The sequence below is a fragment of the Heterodontus francisci genome, chromosome 10 (assembly GCF_036365525.1).
Source record: "Heterodontus francisci isolate sHetFra1 chromosome 10, sHetFra1.hap1, whole genome shotgun sequence".
NCBI classification, from domain to species: domain Eukaryota; kingdom Metazoa; phylum Chordata; class Chondrichthyes; order Heterodontiformes; family Heterodontidae; genus Heterodontus; species Heterodontus francisci.
The window spans coordinates 40,589,342-40,609,764 of record NC_090380.1 but is presented as its reverse complement, the minus strand read 5'-3'; the positions used below and the strand labels follow the sequence as shown (position 1 = coordinate 40,609,764).

At 40.4% G+C, this 20,423-nt stretch overlaps 1 protein-coding gene across 1 annotated transcript in view; it reads right to left on the bottom strand.

Moving 5' to 3' along the window:
- cnksr2a (connector enhancer of kinase suppressor of Ras 2a) overlaps positions 1-19,123 on the bottom strand; it is a 613,293-nt gene extending 594,170 nt beyond the window's left edge. The window contains exon 1 of the mRNA XM_068039874.1: positions 18,545-19,123. Coding sequence (XP_067895975.1) covers positions 18,545-18,608 — 64 coding nt within the window. The 5' untranslated portion in view covers positions 18,609-19,123. The remainder of the gene's footprint in view (positions 1-18,544) is intronic.
- Positions 19,124-20,423: the final 1,300 nt, after the last annotated feature.

Below are 20,423 nucleotides of genomic sequence, written 5' to 3'. Positions count from 1 at the left end.
CTGTAGTGAGCCCTCCACCTGAGTCAGAGTCCACCCTTGCTATCAGGCCAGCACCACTGTCAGGCAATGGTCAGCTCTCCCCCCTCTTACTATATTCACCCAACGCTCCCCATGGCTGTCTTCCCAAGGCAGCACTGAGGCCTCGCCTTGGTACTGCCACCTTTAACCAGGCAGGGATCAGAGGCAGGTGATCCCTGTGCGCCGTTCATTAATTTCAAACCACCCCCCGCACCCCCATAAAATTGAAATAAGGTCCACGCAAATGCATGGTAAGTAGCTGATCAGCAAGTCTAATTGTAGTCCCGCCACATCATGGAGGCAATGTCACCTTGGAGCTTTCCCACCGCTGACAAAATCTGAACCGATATCATGGCATCGGGATTTTGAGAGAACGCATCCCACCCCAATTTTTCGTCTCTCCACCCCAACCCGTTCCCAACCCACCCCTTCTGGCCGCATAAAATTCTGCCTACTGTCTGCAGAAGAATTCAAAATCATGTGTACGGTTCCTTTTTGAGAGTAGACTGGACTATATGAGCCATTCTGAACAAGACTGATCTGTTCTCGTGAACAGTTTAAAAATGTGAATGATTACATAAAAACACCACAGGTCAAGTAAGGCCATATTTTACTGAAACTAATCAGAATTCTGAATTGCTACTTTTGGCAAGAATCATGATCACACTTGAGTTGGATTTATAAGGTAACAGGGTAATTGCTATTGTACATTAAAATCCAGAAATACATATTTTTTTCTTAAATACTGCAAGGAAGTTATCATTTGAATTTCCTTCTGATAATCTTTAATGTTTCGCATAAATAGGACCAAATAATTCATTCGTGGTGATGATATGTAGGTGATATTATGAATGGTGTACTAGTGATTTTAGTTTCACACTATGTTGTTGATTTAAAGCCCTCTGAAGTGGCCTAGCAAGCCACTCAGTTGTATACAATGTCTACCAAGTTCAAAAATAAGGGGAAAAATTAGACAAACTTAATCAGTAATGAGCCAGACATTGCATCAGGCCAAGATTTAGACAATCTCAGTCCTGGAGTTCAAATCCCTCAAAGGCTTCATCCCTCCCTATCTCTGTAACCTCCTCCAGTCCTAAAACCCTCCGAGAATTTTGCGTTTCTATAACCCTGGTCTCTGGTGCATCCCCACTTTCTTTGCTCCATCATAGGCGGTCATGCCTTCAGTTGTCCAGGCCTCAAGCTCTAAAATTCCCTGCCCAAACCTCTTAGTCTCTCTCCTTGTCCTTTATTATGCTGCTTAAAACCTACCTCGTTGACCATATGTTCGATCTCCTGTCCTAACGTCTCTATCCTTTGGCTTGATGTCAATTTTTGTCTGATTATGGTCCTGTGAAGTGCCTGAGGACGTTTTACTACACTAAAAGTACTATGTAATTGTAAGTTGTTGTTGATGCTGTAGTTCACCCTGCAAAATCCTTACTGACATTTGGGGACTGGTACCCAAGTTGGGAAAACTATCCTACAGACTAGTCAACAACAGCCCAACATAGCCGCACTCAGAGAATCATATTTTACTGCCAAAATCCAAGATTCCTTCATCGCCATCTCTAGGAACGTTCCTGTGCCATCAGCTACACAGTAATCCAACAGGGTCTAAGGGATCCTAGGAGTCCTGAAAATTGACTCTGGACCCTATTAAGTCTCTCAGCTTCAGGTCATACAATGTTGAGAAAACCTTCTGCTGATCACTACCTACTGTCCACTGCCCTTCCCCACCACCACCCCTTCAGCGTATGAATCAGTACTCCTTCACCTTGAACATCACTTGGAAGAAAGTCTGTGGTAAGCAAGGGAAGAGAATGTACTCTGGGTTGGGAACTTCAATGTTTACCACCAATAGTGGCTCAGTAGTACTGCCACTAACTGAGCTCTGAAAGACATAGCTGCCAGACGATGCCCGCATCAGGTGAGAAAGGGAGCAACATGAGAACATAACCTACCTAACCTCATCTTCACCAATGTACCTGTCATAGACACATTGGTCCAAGATAGCACTGATATGAATAACCACTGCACAGTCTTTATGAAGACCATGTTTGATCTCCACACTTGAAACAACCTCCATCATGTAGTCTGGCACTACAGCTGTGCGAAGTGAGACAGACTAAGACAGAACTAGCAGCCCAAAACTGGGCATCAGTGAGCCACTGTGGACCATCATCAGCAGAATTGTGTATCGCCACAATCTGTAACCTCATAGTCCACCTCCCTCATTCCTCAATCATCAAGCCAAGAGATCAAAGCCTGGTTCAAAGCAGAGAGCAGAATAGTATGCCCAGATCAGCATGAGGCACATCTCATCATAAGGTACATACTTAGTGAAACTAATATACAGGATTATAGCAAAACAGCAAAAGCTGTGTAGATAATGGCAAGAGACATCACAGAAACAGGTCAAATCAAAGCTTTGCAGCTCTAACAGCCAAGAATGATGGTAGACAATAAGGCAACTGAAGAAGCAGGCTCCATGAATATTCCCATCCTCAATCATTAAAGAGACCAATATGTCAGTACAAGGGACAAAGACTTCAGTCTTTGTAAGTCACAAGTACTAAGTGAATGATCATGCATCATAGACACCAATGTTGAATCAATTTGTTCATTGTGAAGAAATGGCTGAGTGTAATGGACACAGGAAAGACTGTGGGACCTGCCATCACTACTATGTGTAGTACAGAAGACCTGTGCACCAGAACTACTCACTTCTTAGTCAAATATTCCAGTACAGCTGTGACTACAGCATCTACCTAACAATGTCCTATCCACAAAAAAATTCAATTTAATCCTGCCAATTCCCATCATGTCACCCTCCTCCCAGTCATCAGCAAAGGTGATGGAAAAAAATAATCAAAAGTGCCATCAAGCATGAACTAATTAGGAATAACCCATTCAAGGATGCTCAGTTCAGTTATCACCATAACTAGTCAGCTTCATATTTTATCATAGTCTTGGTCCAGATGTAAACAGCAAGAGTTGAATACCAAAGAGGCAAGAACAACTGTTTTCAATATCAAAGCAGCTTTTGACTGAGCAAAACTGAGGTCAAGGGAGCTTAAAGGACAAATACTCCAATGGCTTGAATCACACGTGACACAAAGGAAGATGGCTCTGGTTTTCAGAAGTCAATCACCGCACCTCAGAACCTCAGGGAAATTTCCTCTGCACAGACATCCTCAGCTGCTTCATCAATGTTTCTTCCTCTGTCAGAAAGTCAGGAGTGGGGTTGTTGTTGACTATTCCACAGTGTTCAGCTCCATTTACAATTGCTCTGACAATGAAGCAGACTATGCCATCCTTGGGCTGACAAGTGGTAGGTAACATTTGTATCACGTAAGTGGCAGGTAATGACCAGCGTGAGCAACAGAAAGTTCAGACATTGCTCCCTGAGCTTTAACCAACAAAATGTACCCATTAATGACTGGAACTTTAACTGATCCAGCAACATCCTTACCATGACATCAAGGCAAAGGCTGGGTACTCTGTGAAGTGTGGTTCACCTCCTGAGTCCACAGAGTCTCTCCACCATCTACAAGGCTGAAGTCAGAAGTGTGATGGAATGCTCACCACTTATCTGGATAGATGCAACCACAACAGCACTTAAAAAGCTCAACACAATCCAAGACAGAGGAGTACACCTGATTGATGCCCCTGCCACTGAACTCAATATCCATCGCCTCCAACACTGGCACACTGTTGCTAAAGTATGTATGACAGGATGAAAGACAGCAACTCAGCAAGGTTAGAACCCTCTCCTCTACTATCTCTACCATCAAGAAGGTCAAAAGCAAAATCATAGAAACACACCTCCAAGGACTCCAACGAGTCACAGACCATCCTGACTTGGACTTATAATCAGCATTCTATCAACCTCACCAGGTCAATAGCCTGGAATTCCTGACTTCGCAGCTTAGATGGAACACTATCACCATAACGACTGCAGCAGTTCAAGGAGGCAGCTCACCACCACCTTCTCAAGACAACTAGGAATGAACAATAGATGTTACCCCGACAGCATCATCCACATCCTGAATTGTTTTTTTAAGTTTGTGCATTTTTTTGGTATATTTTTGAATGTGTATGTTTATTATGCAATAGGTTTAAATTATGGTTATATCATTGGTCGGGTGAGAGACAGTCAGAGTGGCTGTATCTCGTGAAAGTTTCTTTGATGGAATGTGATTGGAATTAATAAAGTCATTCAGGAGCCTACAGTCAGACGGATATCATAGACACAAAAATGTTATATTGACAGATCTGCAACACTTATGAAGAAGATTTTCAGATGCATTCCTTCACATATGGAATCTAAGCTATATATCTGTGAAGGAATGCCATTCAGAGAACAAGCATTTTCCATTAGGAAAAGAAGGGGAACAGGGGGGAGTAAAATTAAAATGGAGGAAAACAGACCAAATGCTAGTCCAATTCCCCCAGTTACAAGCAGTATTCAGATGCCTTGGAAGCAGGTTATTCACCTCTTTTTGCTGGATTGCTGCACTTTGGGATTGTAAACAAGGAGTCAGTGATTCTGAGGATGCAAATGTACCAGGCAGCTGTTAACATCCGAGAACAATGGAAGGCCCAAGTGGCTCTGTGGAAACCAGACTTCTGGATTGTGCATACTGTAAAAGGACAATAAGCTACTGACGTTTGATTCCAGATAAATTTAACATATTTTCTGAAGGCAGGCAGGCTGTACAGAAGACCTGTGGTGGCAGCCTCAGAGCAGGCTGTAAGAAAGGAAGACAACCAGCGGTGGAAGCCTTGAGAGAGAGAGAGAGAGGGAACACCTGCTCTGAGAAGCCTGATACAGCAAAGGGCTGTGAAGACTTGAATGTGTTTTGAAAGTTGAGGTTTATGGAGAAGTAAAAGCCCAACAGGATCAACAGGAATCGCCTTATTTACAGATGTCCAGGTCAAAGGTGCTCGTAGAAGTGAGCAAAGAGGACAATGACTTTGAGAAAGGTCTGGGAGATCCAACCCATTGCTACTGAGAGGAGTTTGGAACATTTAACGGCAAAGATTTCACCTTAAAGAGGACTGTGTTACATATAAGTGTGGTGTGAGGTTTTCAAGTATTTTAATAATGGAAATATTTTAATAATGCAAATGGTTAGCAAATTCTGCTACCTTGGGTCCACAGGTCACAGACAATCTGTCCCTTGATGCAGAACTCGATACATGCATAGGGAAAGCAGCTACTGCCTTTGGCTGACTCGCGAAATGCGCATGGGTTAACACCCTTAGGACCAAGCTGATGGTTTATAAGTCCTGCGATCTTAGCACCTTGCTGTATGGCTGTGAAACATGGGCAACTTACAACTACCAGGAAAAGAAGTCAATAAGTCACTGAAAGCTAACATGCAGTTGCAGCAAGCAATTAGGAAAGCTAATGGTACATTAGCTTTCATTGCAAGAGGATAGGAGTAGTGAAGTCTTGTTCCAATTGTATAGAACCTGGGTTAGACCGCACCTGGAGTACTGTGTGCAGTTTTGGTCCCCTTACCTTAGGGAGGATATTATTGCCATAAAGCGAGTGCAACAAAGATTCACCAGACTTGTTCCTGGGATGGCTGGACTGTCCTATGAAGACAGATTGGGGAAACTGGGTCTGTATTCTCTAGCGTTTCAAAGAATGAGAGGTGATCTCATTGAAACCTACAAAATACTTAAAGGGATAGACCGGGTAGATGCAGATAAGATGTTTCCCCTGGTTGGGGAGTATAGAACCAGGGGATACAATTTTAAAATAAGGGGGAAGCCACTTAGGACCGAAATGAGGAGAAATTTCTTTACTCAGAGGGTTATGAATCTTTAGAATTCTCTACCCCAGAGGGCTGTGGAAGCTCAGTCATTGAGTATGTCTAAAGCACAGATTGTCAGATTTCTAAATACCAGTGACATAAAGGGATATGGGGATAGTGTAGGAAAAAGGCATTGAAGGGGATGATCAGCCATGATCGTATTGAATGGCGAAGCAGGCTCGATGGACTGAATGGCCTACTCCTGCTCCTATGTTCCTTAGTTGCAAGAGAACTACATGGTGGGTGGGGGCACCTCAAACAGTCTCAATACGAATAATGTTTATTAGTATAGATGGATGGTCAATTCAGTGGTTAAATACTGTAGGCACAAATAAAATTCTGCAGCAATGAATATTGAATTAAATACGATAAAAAGGCAATATTTCCAGCTCTCATGTAGGCAACTTTTCAGACTAAATACCAGGCAGGAAGAACAAAAAGTGAAATCTAAATTTAATAATCTGCATCAGTACTTCAACTGAACTGGCAATTCTCTCAGAAATGTACAGGATTGGCCATTGAGCAATACTACAGCAGTTTGAATTAGGGCTACCAGCACTTCCCAATTATTTTAACTGTGGTGAATCATCTACCGTGGCTACAACATACAAGGACACATGACTGCTTAATAATCATTTTCCAAATGTCCATTGCAAATTCTATTATTTGCATTTACCAAGGTCTATAGGTAAGTTTTAACAGGATTTATTTTCTGAGTGGATTCATGTTCTGTTCACAAAAGTGCACTGTATACATTAACAGTTTTTATGTGTGGGCTCATCAAGATAAGAGATGTTAGTGCTGGAAAATGTAATTCTTTCCATTTTAGGCACCATCATTATCAAGTATTCCCAGGTCAGATATAAAACACCAGATGGAGAATAAAGTGTGACCCTTTATTTATTTCCTCCACATCAACCATCCTATGGTCTTTTAAGAAAGATTAGCAATTAATACCAAATTAGGGATGGTCCAACAGGATCGGAACTGCCCTAACTCATTTCACACAGGTACTGTAGACCCAGCAGAAAGACGTGAATTTCATCTCAGCAGTTTGGGCCTAAAGCTTAACAAGTCGTGTCGAATCCAAGGTGCTGGTCAGTTCGCCCATGTAGTAAGATTTCTACACAGTATGAAGCATCATATTTTTCAACAGATCTAGGCCTAATATCGGCCAGTTTTCGCAGGGATTTCTGACGGTGAACTGTCAGCATTCATCATCATTACCCCTCTGAAACTGACCGCAACTAGTACAAGCACAGATGAAGGCAGAAATCCTGAAGTTGCGGTCTGTCATTCATTGCTCTGCCACAGACTGTGCTGCACTGAGGACCACCAGCAACACCGCCCCCATCCCGCCTCCCCTCCCCACCCCCCACAATCAGAGCCAGCAATCAATGAAATTAGTTGATGTGGTGAGAACTTCCCCTTTTCTGCTCTCATATCACAGTTAGAAACCCCCATAAAAAGTTACACCTTGTTCAATCAGGTGTGAACTGCGTTTTTAACGGCAATCTGAGCAAGAACTATTGCTGAACAGCAGATCTGGCCCTGAAAAAAAAGTTTTGTTTGTGGCGTGTTGCTAAATGTTGCCATCATAATTAATTACTAGATTTTTAAAATGGCATTTTACATTTTTTTCATGATATTTCAGCTTCTACCTTTGCCTTATATGTGCATCCAATCTTTATGTAAATTTTGTTAAGTGATTTGGTTTCATTTTCTAGTTGGTTGTCTGTAAGAATTCTTTAATGTGATTAGCTGCTTGGACAGCTTGATGACAGCTGGAAATCCCCATTAAAGAATGCTATAATCCACTGCTCAGCAAGGGAAGTAGATTTCTCACCACAGAGATCTCTAGATCTCTCAGCAAGACTTTCTTCAAGGTCAGCGGCAAGTGCCCTTACTTCGCTACTGACCACAAAAGACAGGCCTATAATAATTAAAAATAAACAATAACATTCAAAGTGTGCAAATAACTAAATAAAGCAATTAAGCACATTTGTAAGTTTAACTTAGTGATTAAATGTACTCTGTGGTGCAGCGTGACACTAAACCATACAGACCAGATAGGCCTAGTTTACATCTTGCAATCTATTCTGAGTTTGACAATATGAACAAAGGCAACAGATGAAGGATTACAATAGGTCTCAACATCATGGGACAAGGAGAAAGAAAACGAGGCAGAATTCCCCATCACAATTGCTCTTCAGTGACCCCTGCCTGGAAAGGGTATTTGTTTGAACATTAGGCGATGACAGGATATGGTTCAGTTGTAATCCCTCTCATGGATCAAATACCCTATTGGCAATCACTGTCTCAGTTTACATATGAAAAGAGGCCACACCACCACATGATCCTGCTGAGTTCACCAGATGGAAATTACATATGCTATTCCTGCTCACTACTTGGTGCAGAATCTTAACACAATCCATTATTTCTACAGAAATAACGTATCACAAAACAGCATAAAAAGTTTTGATGGAAAAGTGAATTAAAAATTCTGAATTTTCTTTCTTTGGCATTATTGGCTTTAGGTTAATTGTTTCAATCCAGCTACTATGATTTTGGAATAAGTTAAAGTTCAAAAGCAAATGCAGCAATACCATTTAACGCAACTAACTTTTGATGATTTCCTGCCCCACGTCCTAAACCACTTAGTTATGTAAAATATGTTGTTTTTGAGATGTTTGCAACTTTGGCAAGGCTGCATTTATTGCCCATCCCTAGTTAGCATGTGAGGATGGTCCTCCAACTTGTTGCAGTACTTTTTCCAAATTAATGGATTGCTGGGCCACTTCACAAAAGGCCATTTGTATAGTAAACTGTGAGGTGGATAGTGATAGATTTCACTAGTAGAATGGCCAGACACATGGGAGATGAAATTTAATGCAGAGAAATGTGAAGTGATACATATCGGTAGGAAGAAAGAGAACAAGCAATATAAAATAAAGGGTACAATTCTAAAGGAGGTGCAGGAACAGAGAGGCCTGGGGATATATATGTACACAAATTGTTGAAGGTGGCAGAGCAGGTTAAGAAAGTGATTAAAAAGGCATATGAGATCCTGGGCTTTATAATTAGAGGCATAAAGTACAAAAACAAGGATATTATGATGAGCCTTTATAAAACACTAGTTCGGCCTCAACTGGAGCATTGTGTCCAATTCTGGGCACCACTCTTTAGGATGGGTGTGAAGACTGTAGAGAGGGTGCAGAAAAAGTTCACAAGAATGAAGTCCCTTATCCCTCGAACCAGTTACATGGATAGATCGGAGAAGCTGAGAATGTTGAGAGGAGATTTTATAGAAATGTTCAAAAGCATGAGGTATCTAGACTGAGCAGATAGAGAGAAACTGTGCCCATTGGCGGAAGGTCAAAAACAAGAGGGCACCGATTTAAAGTGATTGGCAAAAGAACCAATGGCGACAGAAGGAAAAACTTTTTATGCAGTGGGTGGTTAGGATCTGGAATGCACTGCCTGGGAGTGTGCTGAATGCAAATTCTATCACGGCTTTCAAAAGGGAATTGAATACGCACCTTTAGAGAAAAAATTTGTCGAGCAATGGGGAAAGAGCGGGGGAGTGGGACTAGCTGAGTTACTCCTGCAGACAGCTGGCAAGGACACAATGGGCTGATTGACCTCTTTCGGTGTTGTAAGCATTCTATGAATCTATGATTCAGAGGACATTAAGAATCAACCATTTTAAAATGTTGAGATTAGCGTGCAAACTTAAAGCACATGGGATGGGGGTAAGGTACTGACATGGATAGAGAACTAGTTGGCAGACAGGAAACAAAGAGTAGGAATAAACGGGTCTTTTTCCGAGTGGCAGGCAGTGACTAGTGGGGTACCACAGGGATCAGTGCCTAGACCCCAGCTATTCACAATATATATTAGTGATATAGATGAGGGAATTAAATGTAATATATCCAAGTTTGCAGGGTGGGAGTGTGGACTGTGAGGAGAATGCAGAGAAGCTCCAGTGTGATTTGGACAGGTTGAGTGAGTGGGCAGATACATGGCAGATGCAGTATAATGTGGATAAGTATGAGGTTATCCACTTTGGAAAAGTGAAAGGCAGAAAAAACAGAAAGGCAGATTATCTGACCGGCGATAGATTAGGAAAGGGGAAGGTGCAGCGAGACCCGAGTGCCATGTGCACCAGTCGCTGAATGTAAGCATGCAGGTGCAGCAGGCAGTTAAGAAGGCAAATGGTATGGTGGCCTCCATAGCGAGAGGATTCGAGTACAGAAGCAAGGATGTCTTGCTGCAATTATACAAGGCCTTGGTGACATCACATCTGGAGTACTATGTGCAGTTTTGGTCCCCTTATCTGAGGAAGGATGTTCTTGCTATGGAGGGAGTGCAGCGAAGGTTCACCAGACTGATTCCTGGGATGGCAGGACTGATGTATGAAGAGAGATTGGGTCGATTAGGCTTGTATTCGCTAGAGTTTAGAAGAATGAGGGGGGATCTCATAGAAACCTATAAAATTCTAACAGGACTGGACAGACTAGATGCAGGAAGGATGTTCCTGATGGTGGGGGAGTCCAGGACCAGGGGTCACAGTCTAAGGATATGGGGTAAGCCATTTAGGACTGAGATGAGGGGAGATTTCTTCACCCAGAGAGTGGTGAACCTGTGGAATTCTCTACCACGGAAAGCAGTTGAGGCCAAATCATTAAATATATCCAAGAAAGATTTAGATATAGCTCTTCGGGCTAAAGGGATCAAGGGATACAGGGAGAAAGCGGGAACAGGGTACTAAGTTTGGATGATCAGCGATGATTGTATTGACTGGTGGAGTAGGCTCGAAAGGTTAAATGGCCTACTCCTGCTCCTATTTTTCTATGTTTCTATGTGGCAAAGGACTAGAATCATGTTTCAAACAGAGCAGTTAGAGGTAACAGGTGCTCTTCCTTGATGAGTACGAGTTGGTTTTTTTTCATCCATCAGCAGCATTTATGATCATTTTTCCACAAATAACCAGATTCACTTAATCCAATTTCACATGTTTCCATGGTTGGATTTGGACTTACAACCACCCGACTGCTTCTCCAGCTCAATAACCACAACATGACAAACCCATCTGAAAGTAAATCTGCAATTAAATTAATTTGAAAACATGTACTATAGTAATGCTTACAGTTTTGTAAGAATCCATTGAAAGGTACCAAAAGCCAGACTTTCCAATTTTTAATTTAAGTTAAAACCCAATAAGAAAGCCAATCAAAATCCCTTGCTGTAGCAATCCCACCAATCAATCTCACTCTCAATTTGAAATTGGTATTTGTAGATTATAACACCAATAATACATCTAAAATGTTCTAAAAAAAACTGAAGCACTTACGTCAGAGATGAAGAATAGGGTCAATTTTTCCACACAGAAGAACCACTGATAAATCCCATCATACCTCTTCCCTCCACTGTGTAGCACCAACATACAGCTGAAGTACATACCTGATCTTCTTAAGGGTCATCCTGTTACTTTGACTATTATGTGTATTAACACCAGCCAAATTTTAATCTAATTTGAAAAAAAAACAAAATACAGAAAGCCCTTTGCTGCAACTGAGAAAGGCTAAAAACAAACTGTTACGACCAGGTGAGAAAGAGGTCTAGGGTTCCCTTTCAGCCTTCACCTGGTCTTACTGTAACAAGGTTTAATTTTAAACAGACCGTGTTTTTACCCTTTGGTGAATCTTTGTTCACCGCTTTCCAATTATAAGGCAAAGAATGATCACAAATGCTGCTGATGGATGAAAAAAAAACAACTCATACTCATCAAGAAAGAGCACCTGTTACCTTTAACTGCTCTGTTTGAAACATGATTCTAGCGTTTGTCATCTGGTTAATTTTTAATGTCCTCTGAATCATCGATTCATAGAATGCTTACAGCACAGAAAGAGGCCAACCAAACAAACAGGCTTTCTTAGGTTTAAAGAAGAAAAGTTAAAATTTATTAAACCTGAACTTAAACTTTAATTCAGTTGACGCCTTCAGATACATGCCTCACCCCACACTAGCATGCATACGTGATACACACATGCAAATATAGAAAAGAGAAGAAAAATAAAGTGGAAATGTTTGTGGCAAAATCGGAAGAGTTTCTGTTACAGTTCTTCGAGCTCACTGTAGAGTCCTTGATTGTAGGTAGATCTTGCTTTTCGTTGGGGCCCAGTATTCTTCTTAAACCTTGTTCGCTGCGGGAGACTTTTCTCCCTTGGGGTTCATGCGTCTTCAGTGGATTCAGAGGCTTGTGAGAAAGAGATGGGAGCAGGCAGACAGGAGAGGCTGTGACGAGCCAGCCAGGAGTGATCTTCTCAGTCCAGGAACATTCAGCTTTCTGCCCAAACTGTTTGCACAAATACAAAAAACTGAGGCTGTCCAGCAGGTTAGACATGTGACTAGCTGGTTTAGCCATGTCCGTTTGTGTATTCGGCCATCTTCGCAGTCAACCTGGAAAGTGAGCTCCCCCACCTTCAACGTCTGGTGATCAAAAGTCCATTGTGGGTTGAATGTCAGGGAATGGCTGCTTTGTCCTACAAACACTGTCTGCCAATATGCAAACGTCCCTCCAACCATGCCTATCTGTTCAACAAGTCCTCCCCTCACTCCATTAACAGTTTAGATCAGTGTTCATGACAAAATTAATGTGCCTCATTTTTGGCAGGTGGGGGCATAGCATGACACAAATGTAGAGGGAAAATTACTAAAACCCCTACTATAACACAATACCTAGTCAAATTGATAGGTAGGTATAATTTTAGCACATGGCAGCATCTGTTAACTTTTTACTCAGTACATGTAATATGTGTAAGGAATTGTTTTACAAAATGGATTGGCCAATGATTGTGCCTACACTAGGTTATGTTCAAAGCCCAATACATTTACAAATGCAGCTCTGATTTTCCAACAATCAAGTAGCAGAGTCAAGTGCCTGACACTAGGCGATTCTGCTTCATCTTTGCCATGGAGGAGGAATTGCACATCATAGGTGAATGATGTGCTATCACTTAGAGATCCTTTGGCGCAGCACATGAAGGTGACGGCAATTTTACAGCCTCCATTAAAAAAGACACATCTTGAAAACAACTCCAAGATACTTGTATTTAAAATACAATCTTAAGAAAGGAACCAAGTATATAAAATAGTGCACATTTAGAAATATAGTCACTTGTGGGTGAAAAGTAATTGCATATTCCTATTAACTTCTACCAGACCAATTATTTCAGATGTAGAACGACAATACTTTCCCAATTTATTTATAAATATATAAATTATTTGACCTAGTTAATATAGTAATAGTATAGGACACCACACAGTTTGAGTTAAGAACCATTAGAAGATTAATGACATTATTGTAAAGCGTAATGAGGAAAATGTGCTTTTAGCTTCAGCCTGATGGCTGAGCAATTGACACGTGCACTGGATGAAAAATGACATTTGAAAGACACACTATTAATTCAATGAGACATCATCAGTATATCACTGTATACAGGGCAATCAATATATGTTTAACCTGCAAACCATACTGTTATGTTATAATTCAAATCATGGCAATACTGTGTTCAGTAACACAGTATTGTCCAAATAAGCATGTCCAAATAATCACCCTAATGAGAGGTGTGTTTCACAGTTGGCTGAACTGTTAAATCTAACTCTGACTACAGAAGTTAAGTTTCTCAATTATATTCCAAACCTAATTTTGTACTAGGACAAGTACTTCTGTTAAATTCACTTGCCTGAAAATTATGGTAAAACTGTTATCATAAGCATTGTCATATATATCAAGTGAAGTGTTATGCACAAGATACTGTGACAATGATGTGAATATTAATATGATATTTGAATTATAACAATGTGTAGTTAGGATAAGATTGTCAAAATAATTCAAATAAACACAACGATTGGTTCTAATATTTCCTAAGCACCTTATGTACCTACATTGGGCAAAAATTGTTAAGACCCTCCCTAAATTATCTGTTACACACACCAAATTTCAGATCTATAAACAAGGCTACGGACTGACAAAGAAATCATATTGTTTACAAGGTAAAAATACTGAGTTTTGCCTGTGACGTGTTTAGTCATTTTAAAAGCTAATTAAAAGCAGTTTTCCAAGTCTATTGCAACTTGCTTTAAAAAAAACAGTGAATCCTGCTTAGTTATTTAGCTGATTGAAAACCAAGATATCGGGTCACATTTTTTAATATTTCAATTAAACTTACAAGTTGGTTCATTAGGTGGTGTTAAAATGCAGAAACAAAACACAATGCAGCAAAAACTACGAGCGCAAAGAAATGAAGACCCACACCTCCCTAATACTACTTCATATACAATACACATAGACACAGGTCCTCTTAATGCCAGCTATACTGATTAAATATAGTCCAAGTGGACAATTTATTGTCCAAGTTTGTTAAACATATTCTAACCAACCACTCCTGTGGATTACAAACACCAGATTAGACAATCATTGTCACAACCTGCAGTTCCAATTCATACCAATACTTTTTTTTGCTACCCATCAGGGCTGTTGAAGACGAAATCAGGATACCCCCCTCCACCACCACCCCCCAAGTACTCAATTGGTATTGCAAATGACAGGTAACTCGACCTCCATAATTAATTTGCACCTTCCCACAACAGAAAAATGTTCCATTTAGCAGTTCTCAGAAATAAAAACATCTATTCAGTGCAGATTTTCATTAACTTGAACTTTCTCTCAAACTTTTAATAGTTGAACAGATGGCATTTACTGGTATGTGTTTCAACACCCAAAAGGTTTTTGGTTCAAATATCCTTCAGCCACAAAAGGCATATGGAATTTTTTTGCACAATGAAGAAACTCCTTTTTAGTACAATCAGTAAGGACACAAAAATCGGCAATCCAAAGACATCCATTCCTGCCCATACACTACCTAGGAGCTATTCAGATCATTGGCATTTAGTGTGTACTGTACTGTTTAATGGGTAAACATTGGCTCAATGCCAGAGAGTATAAGAACAAACTAATTAGAGCTTTTTGAAAAACAAAGCTTGTCAACTTGTTCTAGACCAACATTTCGTTCAAAAACAAAATCACTTGCTGCTTTAACTGTGCAATTTGCATTTTAAAACTGTTTTTATGTAATTTCTTGAAAATTGGAAAACAAAGTGTTCAGGGTGCATGTGCAGGGTACATCAATCTTCTTTTACAGTCAAAAGGTACATTCCAAACATTGCCAAAATACCTAAAAAATCTTGATTCAAATCCAAACATACTACTGTTAAAATTGTTAAATGGAAAATCCTTCCAGATTTAATGTGTCTTCACCTCAATAGCTTGCTTTGCAAAGTGTTTTCAACCATATGCTACTACACAGTGAAGAAATCCTGTCTAGAGCACTATATTTTCCAGTACCAAGGTGAATGGGATAGTAGATAGATAAATAGGTTTTTGTTAAGTAAGGGCATTAAGGAATATGGAACCAAGGCAAGTAGTTGCAGTTAAGATACAGATGAGTCATGATCTAAATGAATGACAGAATAGCTTCATGGGGTTGAATCGCCTCCTCTTGTCCCAATGGATGACTAAATAAAGCATTTTCTTATATTTCTTCCAATACATTGAGTAAAGATCATCAGAATTGGTTAGTGTTTGATAACCATAGTACATAATTTCCTATAGCATTATAGGAAAGTGCCACAATCAGATGGGAAATTAAAGTCTCAATTTTTGACATGATTCCCCACCACCCGCGCCTCCCCCCCACCCCCACTTCCCCTGTTGTCTCATTTATAAGTAAAGAGATGGTCTTAATGTTATAGGGCCACAAGTGAGATTAGTTATCTCCCACACCAGCTAGAGATATTTAATTTGGACTCCCTTTTTGACTTCAGTCCTATTGTATGTCATTTGGGAGATACATTGAATCAAAATTGTTCTTATTTCCGCTTTTGTACGAACTTTTGTTTTATTTCTAAACCCAAAATAAATATTTTGAGAAAAGAAATAAAATAATCCAGTTGAGTTCAATCACTTAAACCCGTAAACATTAGCAGAAAATAGTGTAAACACACAGCAGTTCTTCAGAATATAAAGAAAATAGACAAGTAAAATTTTCAGGGATTACAAGAAAGCCCCAAAATGTTAAATTGTTTCTTCCCCTTACAGATGAGGGCAGATCTGCCGTGTATTTTTAGCATTTGAAAGTTTCTTTTTCTTTTAATCAGCTGTTGGTTTGAACAGGTCACCTGAAATCAAATGCTTTTTGGCCTCCATTGGAGAAGCTGCCCTTGTAAACTACCTACTGAAAATTATGTATAATTTATTCACGATTAAAGCATCCCTCATAAAGTTTTGTGGCATCAGGCTTCTGACACTTTTCAATCTGAGAATTCCAGTACTGACAGGAATTGATTTGAAAAGCAACAATGAAATTTACCTGAATTTACAGGCAGCCTGAAACCCTCATGCTTACACCAGCCCCAAGACCATGAGTTTCTTAAGCTGCCTAATTCAGTTAAACAGTTGATCTAGTTCACCCATCACCATGATCATACTTTCTGTCTATACATCAGCTGAAATAACATTCTACCATTCTAGGCTTTGTACTTCAGAAGGAAAACTGCAGAAGGATGAAATAAACCCAATATACACATAAAGCTAAAAAAAACCTTTAATACTTGGCAGTGTATGTCGGGAAGTGAGCAAATTGACAATTTCAGCTAATACAAGTGGCAGCAATAAAGTCAAGTGATTTATAACTCACACCTGGATTCCAAAGGGAGTTACAGTTTTGAAATCATTCCATGTTATTATAACATTTTGTTTAATGTTGGTTTTGTTTTTTTTTCCTTTGGCAGTAGTGGCTTGATGTGTTCTGTGCCCTTATATATGACTGCATTCATGCAAAATAACTAATGATTGTGCAGTTGTTTTACTGTAGCTTTAGCAAGAAATAATGGCAGGTTAATAAAGTGAATTTCTTTTCCCATGTATATCTCACGTTAAATGCATTCTTGCAAATTGTTCTTCTGAAAAGTATTAAAAAAAAAGTTTTTCCTTTCAGAATTAGTCATGTGTATTCAGTACACATTCAACAGCCAAATCAACTTGTGCTATTCAATAAGCTTTGAATGATCATATCAGATTGAAGGACCAGATCAGATAGTGCTTGTCTACACTGAACGGTATCTCCATCCTCGTGTTTTACTGTCATTGTTCAGTTTATTCAAATTTTTCCTGTTGTTTTGATCCCTTCGTAATCTATCCCTATCCTTTCAATTTGTTCAGTGTTCTCTCTCCATCTCAACATGTGGATAGGATGAGATGAAGTAAGGCGATATGAGGCTCGTGTGAACCATCAACACACCTACTGGGCCGAATGGCCTGTTTTCTGCGCTGTAAAATTCTTGACAATTCTACAAACTGTAAAGCAGGTGGACTAGAGTGCAGGGCAGCCATCTGCTCAGCATGCCTACATGTAAAATGTCAGCCCTGGCAGGTATCAGCAGTGCTTCTCCACTTATTTGTAAATGTCTACAGTTAAACAGTAGAATCATAAAATAAACACTTCCACCAATGCCGGCTAACACGCGCGCGGCTCCTTCATACCTAACTCCTAGTTACTAGGATATAATTCCACCCAAGATGGAAAAAAAGTCGAAGCATGGATGTTCAAACGCCGCACGGTCTCCCAGCTCGCTAAATATAATTCGGGATGATGGGGAAGACCGGCTGCAAAGTTTGTTTTTAAGTTAATAATGCACTAAGAATTTGCTCCGGTGCAATTTTTGCTTTCTGGAGTCGGTGAGCCAAATAAGTGATGCGTTCCATCCAAAAGCACGATCCACAAACTGATCGAAGCTGGATTGGGAACGAAAGTGGAGTGAGTTCAGTTCAGAGGATCACAGCTCCCTCTTGGAACTACTCCCGAGTGTAAGCGGCTCCATCACACTGCCAGCCTGCATCAAACATATCGCTTTGATTCAAGATAACAGTGTGCCCATGTTAACGCAATAGTCGGCTCTAATGTAACGTCTTTAATCTCATCTGTCAAAATTTGGCCCACCATGGGGGCAATGTTTCGGAAATTCCTTGATGTTAGTATTAAGAAAATACCCCCAACCTTAGCAAACCTAGACAGAAATAGAATGCAGTTGATAAGCTTTCTAGGGAAAAGAGTGCGTGTTGGGTTTTCAAAACCTGATATCAACAATGCACATTGTGTGAAAAACTGGAGTGTTTTCCTGCAAGAGCTTTCCTTCACATTGCCTAATTCAATCCTAATGGAGTATGTGAGGCGACGTTTCCATGGTTATCAGATTGGTACGCAGCTCGACAGAGCGACAAACCTAAACCATCAAGTACGAAAAATTAGAGTCTTCAATAATAATTTAAAAAATCATAAACCGAGTAGCAGCAAACATCATTCTGTTTTATCCCCAGCTAAAATATGTGCCGCTGGAATACTAAACAATACAAGTAAACAACTCGCAATGCATTTGGTTAGGTTTCTTTAAACAACAGATTGTACGAGGCACCGAAAAAAAAACTTTCTTAAAACGTACTCAAACTGAAAAGAGGAAAATACACTTTTCTTTGAAGGGGAGGTTGTTGAATGCAACAATTTAGCTCCCAAACTCACTCCTTGCCCTCGGTAAAGCAGCGAACTCGCTATCCCACATAACTTGTTACAATACACAGTTACCTTTCATCCAATCCACCACTTGACTCGGGGTCCATTTGCTGACAGGTTCCATGATCAGAGCCATGAAGAACTTTCGTTTCCCGGGGAAACAAATAAATAAAGAAAAATGATACGTGGGGTTCGTTTGGAGCGTAGCCTGGAGCGGTCTGTCACTTGTTCTCCTCCCCCGTGGCGGTGGAAATCCTCTTTTACATTGTCAATCGCGGATTTTTTCCCAGCAGAATGTTCCTTTTTTTCTCTCTCGTTGCCTTTTGCCAGGCTTTATCTTTTTTTTCAAAAAAAGTTTGCTTATATTGCGGATTTTCAGAATTAACTTCAAAACATTCCTTGTAGATTTTTCAAAAATTTAGTATTGCATTGAATATTTTCGCACTATGTGCTTTTAGGAGGTTTTTTTTTAAAGCGTTTGTATGAACTGTGCAAGTGTGGTGTGTGTTGGTATGCAGCTTCTGTCTATCAGCACTCACAATGATGCTCGCGCTCTTTCCGCTGCTCGGTTGTCTGCTCGACTGTGTATGAGTGAGTGTCTCTCTCTCTCTGTTTCACTAAGCCTCAAGCTTGTTGCTGCCCGCTGTGAGAAGCAGCGCGTGTTAACGGCGCTCTCCTCTGGCCTGCACGCAGACACACCCCTCACTCTCCTGCACGCACTGATCCTGACGGAAATGACGGTCAGACGTGCATGGAAGGAGGGGTAAGAACACATTCAGGAAAATCGTTGATTCTGACGAAAGGTGCAGCAGTGTGTCCTTTGCTGGAGCTTTTAACCGCCCAGGAACTTGGAAGGAAACAGTGGCAGAAAGGGTAGCACTGAAAGTGGGCCACTGATTGAAACAATGATATTAGTTGCATTACAATGAACAGTCGCTGTGAACGGATACTGAAGGGGCTTTGCGGGAGATAACAATGTACTGAACGTGACGCAGTTGGTAATGGCAGCGTGGGAGGTGGAAGAGGTGTTGCTTGACAATACATTTGGGAAGGGAGGTTGGAGAGTTCCTCGTTATATTTAGAGCTGCTGCAATGCAAAAATGTCGTTTTAAGTATTTTTTTTCCTCTTGGTGAAACTTGGCAGCCTAGTTTAGATTACAGGGCAATTTGGCTAAAACAGGGAGTAAGATATGATGGCAAAACAAGAAAATATACGAAACACACCAAGTCTGGGAGCATTTGGAGAGAGTAACAGTAAACGTTTCAGGTCGATGACCCTTCATCAGAACTGTATCAACACGGGAAACTATGGTTCCCCACTTGTTCCCAGCTTTTATCCTGGCTGACTAGCCTGCTTGAAAATGGTTTTGACAGATCTAAAAATGAAGTGACTGTATTTTTCTACTACTTTTTGAACCAACACCTTGCACTTAGCGACTTTACCATTGTAAAATGTTCCAAAACGCTTCACACGAGCATTATCAGACAATTTGACTGAGTCACATCAGGAGATGGTGGTGAAAAGCTTATTCAAGTATCTAGATTTTAAGGAGAGCCTTAAAAAGTGGAGAGCAGTGTAAGGAGGGTGTAGGGCCTAGACATGATGAAAACATGAATTTTTACATTAAAAATTATACATTCTGGTCAATTCTGAGCATTCTTAACTTTGCAATTGATACATTTTTGATTGAAAAAAAGCAAAACAAAGTAACGCTTCAATTATTTGCACACCACTTACCCAAAAGTAACCTCTTCTATCACCACACTTTCGCATCCAATCTAATTCCCTCTATCCCCTTTGAGACCTGGATTAAAGAGATTATGTACCCCTGCCAAATCTATATCTTTTAGATGAGTTCCGACTTCCAACTTTCCAGTTCGTGACCCTGGAGTTGAACGAGTACAGATAGGGTAAGCAGACGTCCTGCCCTGATGGAGATAATGGCCACTA